The 12,048-nt window shown below is 34.7% G+C and overlaps 1 protein-coding gene across 1 annotated transcript; it reads right to left on the bottom strand.

The window, feature by feature from the left end:
* Positions 1-6,529: 6,529 nt before the first annotated feature.
* MSTN (myostatin) lies at positions 6,530-11,554 on the bottom strand. The gene is made up of 3 exons (XM_060015612.1): positions 11,182-11,554; positions 8,965-9,338; positions 6,530-6,910 (listed from the first exon to the last, which is right to left on the bottom strand). Exons 1-3 carry the CDS (start codon positions 11,552-11,554, stop codon positions 6,530-6,532), a joined length of 1,128 nt encoding a protein of 375 aa, XP_059871595.1.
* Positions 11,555-12,048: the final 494 nt, after the last annotated feature.

Genomic DNA, 12,048 nt, shown 5'->3' with positions numbered 1-12,048 from the left:
TTTACTTAGGGTGCAGGCAGCCACATAACTCATGCCATTTCTTGAGTTGCTGAGAAGTATGCAGCTTTTCAGGAAGATATTCTTGCAGCTCAAGCCAAGCAGTTGCCTCAATGACTGCCTGATTGTTTCCATTTAACAATTTGGGTTTTCTCCCACAGTCACTTTAGTGTGCTCAGTAAATTGGTGTTTTATGCTTGATTTTCACTTTCAGAGTTCTATCTCAGCATTATGAGGATCTGATGTCATGATGTAGGCGGACGTTCCTGTATTGACATGTTTTGTTTTTGGCTAGTGGAGAGGTAATGCCAAAATTCTGAGTTCCATGGGAATAGAGCCAAGAGACGTTTGGCTTCTTAGTCAGAGTTAGTGTCCGTGGGAGCGGATCTGGGAAAGTCTTGTGGAGGATCCATGGCCAAAACCGCATAATCAGATTTTGTTCTGAATAGGGTCCTTCATAAGATGTTAGAAAAAAAAAAAGAACATAACATTATAGGAAGAAAGTTTTCTTAATCGAATAATCTTGAATGGTTAGGAAGACAAATTAAAAATGTGAATTAGTAGGTTAATCTCTTCATATGTTTGGTGTAAAGCTTACCTTTAAGATTAATTGAATCAAGTTTATCTGTTGGTCCTTCTCAGGAGAACTCTCCAACAGATCTCATTAAGATCAGAATCTGGGAATATGTTTTAGATCTCTGTAAGTTAATCCCAGTGAATAGTGTTTTGCCTATAGTGAGTATGCAGAACTAATAAAAGAAAATGTTATTAAAGTCAAGTTTTCAAGAAAGTAAATAAATGTGTGTTTAATAATCACCTTTATTATAGAATAAAAATAATAGCATCATACTGTTAAAAAAACTTTTCTATCTTACAGTAATCTAAAATTATAATCAATGAAAACTTAATATGTATTTTTTTGCTTCATTGCCAAACTGTGTATTTCTGTATCAGGAATACTTAGTGTAATGTTAAACCATAGCTGAAGTGAACTACTCAACCATTGTAACAGAGGATTAGGGAGTTGTCTATCATTATTATTACACATACATTTTATGCTTGTCGGATAAATTAGGCAGTTTCATATGTCAAGTCTTACATTCAAGAACATCCTGTGTTCTTGACAGGATGTGGTATTCATTGAAGTTTTTGGTAGGTAATCTAGTAAAATATATGTAAATAATCCCTCTATCTAGTGTTTTAAATTGTAATAAAGATAATCTTGCTATAAATGAATGCTATCTAATGAAAATGTATTAATTTTTCAAAGACTTCCTCTGCAAAATTCCACCTAGGCATGAATGAACTAAATTTAGTACCACTTCGCATTGCTCGACATCGTACTCAGGGATGACCAAAATTAGTATAGTTTAATTTGATATGTTTTGCAGTGTGTAAATTGGAACTGAATGACCATGCAAATGAAATTTCAACACTATACGTCATGTGCCAGGCAAGTCATGACTTGCTTATCACATTTTAGCCTATGGTTTAATTTCTTAGTTATATTACTGGATAGTATCCATGTGTCTTATTTTTTAAAGTGATCATTTGATATTTTAAATGGAATTTTTTTATCATGCTACATTTTTAATGAGTAGTATTGGAATGAATGATCAAACAAGTGTAACTATTTGATTTCTATTTCTATTTCTTTTTTTTTTTTTGGCCGTACGCAGCCCTCTCACCACTGTGGCCTCTCCCGTTGCAGAGCACAGGCTCCGGATGCGCAGGCTCAGCGGCCATGGGTCACGGGCCCAGCCGCTCCGCGGCATGTGGGATCTTCCCGGACCGGGGCATGAACCCATGTCCCCTGCATCGGCAGGCGGACTCTCAACCACTGCACCACCAGGGAAGCTCACTATTTCTATCTGTTATATAATTAATGTACAAATATAAATGCTACATTTGTTTGGGCAATTTGATTAATTTAATTTAACCTCAGTTCCCTCTATGAAATGGGCATAATAATAATACTTCCAGCATTATGAAGATAAAATTACATCATTAATGTGAGGGGACTTTGAAAGTTATTAATTATTATTTCAATTTGTATTACTGTACACAGTAAAGTAGTGGTTTTAATCACATACTACCATAGATTTCCCATTAGAGTCTATTTGTCCAAGATAATCTCCAGGTTGATAAAAGATAGATGTGAACTGTTATAATCCTATGGACTTTTAGTTAGTGCCCAGTATTGACATTCCCCAGCTGACAAACCATGGCTCAGAGCTTTTTTTTTGTTTTTAGCGCTCCTGCATTTTGTCTTTTGGAATCATTCTTCTCACTCTGACCCACCATCCACTCTACTCTAGCATTTCAGAACTCTTGTCTCAGTTTTTGAACCAATTCACTTTATGACTTTGGGCTACCCTCTCTTTAGACCTCAGTTCTGTCATGTGTAGATTAGATGATCTCTAAGGTCTATTCCATCTGTCACATCCTATGACATTGACCCACTTCTATCTGTTTGTACATTTCTCTGCTTTGCTAATCACCTGCTCTTCTTCCACCTTCTCATAATACCAACTCTAACCTTCCTTATTAAAATGCAGCCACACAACATTTGCAGAAACCAATGCTGAACATATATAAGGGTATATTACAAATTACACATTAAAAAATATAGTTTCACTCTTTCATTAGGACTTGTTGAAGAATTGGTGTAACCAGAGCAATGAATCATTGTGTTGAACTGCTCTGAATTCAAATTCAGACCAGCCACTGAGGTACCTCCTATTGTCTCAGAGTTCTCTTCTGTAAACTGGGGACAGTAATGTCTCCTACATTGAGTGTGTCAGGAAAGTTCCTAGCACAAATCTGGTGCTCAGTAAATATTATCATCTCATACCCTCCTAATTCTGACATCCAGACATCAGAAGCCCTGATGATTTATGATTTTGGTTTTGACACATAAGAAGAATGTGAGTTCATAATTTGAAGTGCTTTTTATTCAGTTGTCTAGTTTAATCTATCACAGACTTGCCAGTTGATGATTGGATGATCTTTAAGAAACATAGAGGGTTTCCCGGGTGGCGCAGTGGCTGAGAGTCCGCCTGCCGATGCGGGGGACACGGGTTCCTGCCCTGGTCCGGGAGGATCCCACGTGCCGCTTATCACATTTTAGCCTAAACGGAGCGGCTGGGCCCGTGAGCCATGGCCGCTGGGCCTGCGCGTCCAGAGCCTGTGCTCCGCAACGGGAGAGGCTGCAGCGGTGAGAGGCCCATGTACCGTAAAAAAAAAAAAAAAAAAAGAAACATAGAATGTTTTGGTAATTAGCAAGTGCTTTAGCCATGTTAAGACATCCAGGCTGATTTGATACTTATTTTCCTTTTCAAACATTCAATTGGTTAAGGATTAAAACTAATTAATTGGGAAGCAGGCCCTTATAAGTATACTTTATTACTTCATAATTTTTATCTTAAGAAGGAAAATAAACTAGATTCTATGAATGAGCTCTAAAAAGACCCTGAGCTCCCTGAAATTATATGCAAAATTGTGAGTTTTCTTTTTCCTGGTGAGAGTGTCCCACAAGACCCAAAAGGGTCATTGACATTCTTAAATGAGTATATGGTGGTTTAAAGTGAAATAGATTTGTTTTCGTTTGGGGTATAGAATAATTGAGTTCTAATCTAGCTACTGTCAATGTCAAAATATTGCCTTTTTATTTTAAGAAAATAAAGTTTTCTACAGAAGTGCGAAAACCAACTTGAATACAAAAGGAACCATAGAGTCTGAAAGGGTTTTTTGTTTGTTTTTATTTTTTACTGTGTTTTTTTTAACTAACATAGGTTTGTGGGAAGTATGAGAAGTATTACAAAACATTCAGAATATTAAAACTGATACTACATTGAACTTTACATAATGTTTTCTAAAAATTTCAGGGATTAGTGTCACATATCACAAGTGAATATTCTTGGGGTGCTGAAAATGAAAGTGACATGCCCATAGGCAGAAAAGCAGAGCGCCTTTGCCATTCTTAGGACCTAGGCAAAATAGAAAAAGAAATGCCTAGGTCTTGTCACAAAACAAATTGGTCCTGATGCTTTCTTTCATGGTCATATGGGTTTTGAAGTGGGCCACCAAATGGAGAGGTTAGTGATGTGATCCTGGGGCTCCATGGTAAGGGTGAATATAAAGGTTGGGGAGTCCTGAAACTGGGTCCTTGGAAACGGAGGGTGTAGGGATCAAGGTCCCCAGTTATTTGTGCTCCAGAGCCTAAGGTGTGTTAATGGGCCTGCTGATCCAGACTTTGAGGTCATGTATATTCATGGCCCTGGAAGAAGTATGTTCTGATATGTGCAACTGAAAAGTGGCCTTACCCCGTCACCGCAGCTGGCTCCTCCCCGCACAGGGGCAACTCCCTTACAGCTCCAGCCTTGTCAGTGTTAAATATGTCAGTATCAGAATTAGAAAAAGTACTGCACTTCGTTTGTATGAGTGTAAATTGCTGTAATATATTTCATGGTTATAATAATTATAAATTATTTATTTAAGAACCATAACACTAAACAAAATTTTAATCGCCTCCCCCATTAGACACAGTCACTGCTTTAGAGCTAAGCTATTAAATTGGCCAGGGATGGATTCTAGGCACTTTATAATTATTTTTCAATTCAGTTTGAAAATTTGTGCCCCCAAAACTCAGATAAATGTGCCAGTATCATTAAGTGCTAGGAAAAAAATGCAGTTTCCCTGTGTCCCTGTGGCTTCAGTAGAACTTGTAACTCTAGGACCATATACCCTTGCCAACTGCAATGCATTTGGAAATTGAACCTATGAAAACATATAAATAGTTTTCAGGTCAAGATAAAGAGAAATGAAACAGATGTAACTAGCCCTTGCTTTTGTATGTTTAAAGCAACTTGACCAGAACCAATTTAACAGGAATTTCACTCATGAGAAACTAGAGTAGCAGACCTAAAATTTCTAAACCAAACTTTTGTGCTAAATCATTAAACTTTTACAATAAAGTGAAAACCAAAAATCCAGAATTAATCATTATAACATAAAACTGTTGTGTCTTTCAAAAAACATGAAAACACTTTAATATAATTTATATTGTTTCTACACATTAGATGTAGGAAATAATTTTACTTAGTCATAAGTATAATGTATTTGATTAACAAAATCCTAATTTACAAAATAGAAGTAAATATATGTAGAAATATATTCATTATCAAATTATAAAATAAAATTAACAATTCTTAAGATATCATCAGTTTATTTTTCTGATTTCAGATAATAAAGTTAAATCATTTTGGTATGCTTAATAATATTTATAAGTATTAAAATAATGGAACGTTGAGATTTGAATACAATGATAGTAAACCACTGAAATTTCACATTCACATTATACAGCCATCATGAATCCGTAAGTGAATGTTAATAATGTAAAAAAATATAAAATGATTGTAATATAACCATCTAACCATTAGCATATGGAGTTTTAAGACCACATTTAATCAGCTAATTTTCTCCGAAATATAAGCATTTGCTTTTCTGTCATACATGAAATGTCTCTGTGCCTTAATACTTAATTTGAAATGTGCTTACTGTAAAAATATACCAAAGTAAATAAAAAAGGAGACATTTATTTACAAAACAATATTGTATACATATTATATAAATGCAATTGTTTCAAAGTCTTTTTATACAATATTGATAGAATCAGTCATTTCCATTATTTCATCATAAAAACTGCAGTGTTGCAAAGGCAGGCTATAATTTTGAAATTTTGATAAAAATGAATACTTTTTGGCTGCCTTGTAAATGCAGTTTCTCCAAGTATGCTACAGAATTGAATCCAGACCTCTAGAAAAATGATTTTTCTTTCATTAAAGAAAATCCATTCCCCATTTGGAGGAGTATGAAAATGCACCTGAAGAAAGGAGAAACATTACGTTACTGAATGTATTTTATTTGATAAACCTGATAACATCAGCCATTCAGCCTATTGTATTAGCACCATTGGCATGAATTGTTAATGTACTATATCAATCGGAATAGGAATGGGAACTTGCACATGGTGTACCATCCCTATTTTTGTGGAATCTTATCTTACCAAGTATGCTATCATACAATATAAATTCAAGTGTTTAAGGATGATTCAAATAATGGTATATAACAATCCTGCATTTTACCAATACTACATATAGATTTTTCTGTAAATATTAAATGAAACTGTAAAGAAATAGACTTTAAAGCATACTCCTTTAATTCACCAGAACACAAGGAGAATTGCTTTCATTTACCTGCATATATTGTGATATATATGAACATAAATGGAATTTGATCTCCAAGTTAAAAAACTCAGGAAATCATAAAACTTTTTATTGTATGATTTGTTTTGATGGTTAAATGCCAACCGTTGCATATATTCTCTCTTTTAGTTCATATACTGTAGCTTGTGCGTAAGTGACTGTAGCATGCTCTAGGCTTACAGCCTGTGGTACATAATTTCACAGTTTCAAAATTGTTGAGGGGAAGACCTTCCACTTTTTAGGAAGTTATGAAACAAGTATAAATCTCATGAGCACCCACAGCGATCTACTACCATGGCTGGAATTTTCCCATATATTATTTGTTCTTTGCCATTAAAATATAGCATATTAATTGGAGACATCTTTGTGGGAGTACAACAGGGGCCTGCTGAACCTCTGGGGTTTGCTTGGTGCACAAGATGGGTATGAGGATATTTTTGTAAAAATACAAATTCACACTCTCCAGAGCAGTAATTGGCCTTATATCTTTTAGGTGCAATAATCCAATCCCATCCAAAAGCTTCAAAATCCACAGTTAGAGGGTAACGACAGCATCGAGATTCTGTGGAGTGCTCATCACAGTCGAGTCCAAAATCTCTCCTGGATCTTTTTGGTGTGTCTGTTACCTTGACTTCTAAAAAGGGATTCTGTATGAAAAGGAAAGAAGAGTTAGTAATAGATCCTGAAACACCTTCCTACCTCAAGCAGTCGTTGTTGAAGAAAGAAACTAATCATTTTGCTTCTGCCACATTTGTTTTTATGTTTTAATGTTGCCACAGCATTAAGGAATTTTAGTTTATACTAGGCTTGATACTTCCCTTATGGCTCAAAAGACTATAGCAGCAATACAGATTCCCCTGTGGTCAAATCTTTGTCTTGCTTATTCTTGTTTTCCCCAGTTTGAGTATCTGAATGCCTGGCACATAATAGATGCTCTGAAAATATTGATGGCAAGAAAGGGAGAGATGGAGCAGAAGCGAGAGGGAGGAGGGAAGAAAGGAGGAAGGGGAAAAGCTAGCTTCTCTCTTCCTACTTGTTGGTTAAATATGGTGGCTAAATATGTCTGATGACTCCTGGAGGGATAGGTATACTCATCCATCCTCCATTCACTAGATCTTATTCAGGGATCCTTGGATATTAACACCAAACCAAAATAGTTACCACCCAGCACTGTACAGATTGTAATGGGAAAAAGGAAGGTAGGGTGATGAAGGTAGTGGTAGGTATATTGGGTTGGAACAACCAACTCCAAGAGAGGGAGGGACAGATTCAGAAGAAGATACGATAATATTTCCTTTATTCTTTCACTGAAAAATGTTGCTGTTCAGATATTTAAACAATAATTTGCTAATCCTTCCCCCACCCCAATCTTTTCATGCATTTGAGACATTTTTCCTTTTATATGGAAAAGTCTGAGGAATACATCTTATTAACCATCTGTTTAATAATAAATAAAACCTCTGTCACATCACCAACTTTGATCATTAAAATGCTGTCTATAAAAAAGAACACATTCCTAAATAATTAATAGTAGTTTTTATCCTGTATCAAAATCAAAATAGACCTGGTAATTATTGGTATTTAAGATTATAAAAAATAATAACATCATTTTGGGAGTCAGTAACATTTTATGTAGCATATTTAAAGAAAAATAGATCACTTGGAAAATTGTATAATCTCTTAAAGAATATGTTTTCATTTAAAGTAGATATGACTTACTAATTATATATTCTTTACAAACAAGACCATTTAAAAACTGAAAAGCTAACACATTGCTTACAAGTATAATCTTTTGTTGTAAATTATATCAATAAATGGAAGTAAAAGATATGGTCACATTAAATAAGTTTTTGAAAACAGAAGTAAACACAAGCATAGATAAGCCAGAAGAGTGAGTAACTCTAAATTTATACTAGGTTTTAAATGGTTTTTATTAATTTTTATAATATATAAGGCATTGTCTTCTGTTTGACCTGATATTAAATTAGTTGGCATTACCTAAGTAAACTCTTGCAGAAGAATAGTAAGACAGTTCAGAAATAAGCTTGTTGGTACAGGTTAACTACCCCGAAATTTTAAATTTTATTAGGGGTAATTCACAGAGTAATCCACATATACATCAGTGCATTAACAGCCTAGAAAATAAGGAACATTTATCTTGAGGGATCTTAAATATACTATATGTAATAGCATATAAGTCTAAACATATTGTATTTAGTTAGTTGCTATAATTAAAAGCATTTTATTTCAATTATAATTTTTAGAGTTTATTTTTTCCACTTTATTAAGCCAAAAAAAATGTTAACACCTTTGGCACTCTTCTAGGGAAAAAAATGTTTTTTTGGGTATGTCCTAGAATCCACTATGAAGACTTCATGTTTTTATTTATATAATCATATAACACATCAATGAAAAGCACTTTATATTTCATTCCCAATTCAAACTAATTCCTTAAGAAGTTAAGGACTATGGTGTAACTTTTTTCTTTAAGTCCTCATGCAAACTAAAAGTATCAAGAGAGTGTTTCATAGGATATGAAATTGGACACCTACTTTTATTGGGTACAGGGCTACCATCGGGGTAAGATACCTTTGTCCGGCTTATGAGCATAGGAAATTGGTAGTTGTTTTCCACTACTATTCATTCACATTATGAATAAAAACATAAGGTTTTTAGAATGTTATTTTCAGTAATCACTTACCAGCCCATCTTCTCCTGGTCCTGGGAAGGTTACAGCAAGATCATGCCCATTCTCATCTAAAGCTTTGATTTCAATGCCTAAGTTGGATTCAGGTTGTTTGAGCCAATTTTGCAACACTGTCTTCACATCAATGCTCTGCCAAATACCAGTGCCTGGGTTCATGTCAAGTTTCAGAGATCGGATTCCAGTATACCTTGTACCGTCTTTCATGGGTTTGATGAGTCTCAGGATTTGCACAAACACTGTTGTAGGAGTCTTGACTGGCCTCAGATATATCCACAGTTGGGCCTTTACTACTTTATTGTATTGTATTTTAGAGCTAAATTTAAAGAAGCAACATTTGGGTTTTCCTTCCACTTGCATTAGAAGATCAGCTATAAATGAATAAGAAAAAAAAGAGTTACTGAAATCATTTTTCATGACAGATGCATGAAGTCCTCCATATTAATCAATGAGCATGTTTATTGGAATAATGTGTGCACATTTAGTCTTTTAAAATGAAAAAAAATCTGTAGAATTTCATTCATAACTCAGAAAACTATCAAATAAAATAATTACTATAGCTTTTCAGATTTTCTTAGATGTATGTTTTTTCAGCTGTTTAGGAGGAACCTACTTCCTCTCCAGAGAACTGTGGACTAAGGAAAATTCTATTAAGGAATGAAAAGTGGATGAAATTTTAAGATGATGATGATTAGAGAGAACAAGAGAAACTGTGGAGGAACATCCACTTAGAATTCTTTGGGAATCTGAGTAGTTACACTTACTGAGCAGCTGTACCAATCAGTCTGGAAGAAGGAACCCTTCCCCCAGGCCTGAATTACCTGGGGACAAGACACTGAGCAACTGAGCCTCAGGAATTAGTAGAAAATATAGTACATCTGTTATGTTTGGGTGCTGGGATAGCCTTTTAAAGGAACAAAACTAGCAGGTAAGTAGCACCAAAATCTAAATGTTGCATTCAGGCTATCTCAAAACTTAGAAAACACTGTCTTTAGGGCCAGGCTGTCATTGTAAGCAGAAGCACTTAGAAATTTCTTTCCTTTTGGTTTTCCAAGATTGTTTATAAATAAGGCAGATCTACTCCAGGATTATCTGATAGCACAGTCTTAAAGGAAAATTATTCGTTGCATTATAACCTAATTACTTAATAAGAAAAACAGTATTTTGAAACTGTTTTGAGTCCAGTTTAAAGTGGGTAAACCACTCTATAAAGCAAGATCACAGACATATGGCACAAAACTCTTTCTTGTCATGCCTTCTCTGTTAAGGTGCCTGTCCCACTTTCCTTGAGTATAGTTTTGAACTGCCTGCAACAGGAATGGTATGACGTATATTATCTTCCAGAAGCAATGTAGATACTACAGGTAATAGTCCTCCCTCCTATGAAGAGTAAAATAATACTTTAGGAGGTTATTAAGCATGTGCCTGCCTGGAAATATGCAGATCGGGTACTTTCAACAATAGTACCATGGTCAAGGTATAAGTGGGACTTTGTGAGCCATAGCCTACTCAATTAAAATGTTTATTTCTTAGCATTTTCTGATAATTAGCTCATGATTATTATTATGCTATGTTTACTTCATCATTGCTCTTAGTAATACATTAAATTTATAAAAAATATTTTTTCATATTTTCCAGTGTTGTAATAGCTTTCAAAATTAGATAACTCTAATTTGTGAAGAACATAAAGACACTGTGAGAAATAGTTTTGAATAACAGAAGTCATTCTAGGTGTTCAGCAAATGCCCACATAGGCTTCAACATCTACAAATTTCTTTCCAGTTCTCTTTATTATGAAAAAACCTGTTATTATAAATGCATATTTCAGACAACCAAATGCAGTTATGAAATTTCATGTAGTTAAAAAATTTCAAGTTTTTCACGTTGCTTGTAGTATCTCCCAATCCTTACCTTGGTGTATTAAGCTGTGAAAGCATAAGCATGTTATAGTTGTCACATTAAACTGTATAACATTAATGCTATGCAAGCATTTTATTTTTAGCCTTTTAGCTCTCTAAGGAAACAAATTATGCAGCAGCTTTCAGTCTCATTAGTATATTTCTCATGAAATCTCGAAAAAAAAGAAACTCTTTTCCCTCCTACTTACATACAAGCCAACAGCTTGTTAAAAGAGCCTGAAAATAGATCGGTTTCTCATAAACACTAGAACAACAGTCAGCAGAACTGTTGCTCTACACTAATAGGACTACTCACACTCTGTGGGCATGGTAATGACCGTTTCCGTCGTAGCGTGGTAATCATCATCTTCCAAGGAGCCGTCACTGCTGTCATCTCTCTGGACATCGTACTGATCAATCAGTTCCCGGAGTGGAGGAGCTTTGGGCAAAAGTTGTCTTATAGCATCTTTGCTGATGTTAGGAGCTGTTTCCAGGCGAAGTTTACTGAGGATTTGGATTTTTATGGCTTCTAGTCTTGAGGATTTAGTGTTTTGTCTCCACATACATGCATTACACAGCCCCTCTTTTTCCACATTTTCCTTTTGCTCGCTGTTCTCATTCAGATCCACTGGACCAGCAACAATCAGCATAAATAGGTAAATACAAACATAGATTTGCAGTTTTTGCATGATTTTAAAATCAATACAATCTTTTTCCTTGTTCTTATTTCTTCCTTTTACTTTTCTTTTGCTTTTGAGTAATGCCAAGCAAAATGTTAATGCCTGCACAGTCTGAGAGACAACTTGCCACACCAGTGAATCTTTTATACTGTATTCCAAGTGGCTTTTTATATTCCAACTTTGATGAGACAAGTGTCGTCAGGATCTATGATTGGCTCTTGCTCCACAATGAATCTCGCTGTCAGAGGTTAAAACCCTGTCTGTCACAAGTCACCAAACAGTATTTTGTTACAGTCAAGGGTGAGCTGATTCATTTGACTACTTCATAAAAGAAATAAATCTACAAATAATGAAAGATATATGTGACATTTGAAAAATTAAAATCTATTTTAACAATAATATAAACTACACTTAGATCTTGTTCATCTTTATATGTGAAACTTTAAAATTATAATTTAAATAAGTAAATCTTAATTTACACTTCATACTTAAAAAGTTGAAAT

This window comes from Delphinus delphis, chromosome 7 (assembly GCF_949987515.2).
Source record: "Delphinus delphis chromosome 7, mDelDel1.2, whole genome shotgun sequence".
In the NCBI taxonomy this organism is placed as follows: domain Eukaryota; kingdom Metazoa; phylum Chordata; class Mammalia; order Artiodactyla; family Delphinidae; genus Delphinus; species Delphinus delphis.
The sequence above is the reverse complement of the archived record's forward strand: the minus strand, read 5'-3'. Positions and strand labels throughout refer to the sequence as shown.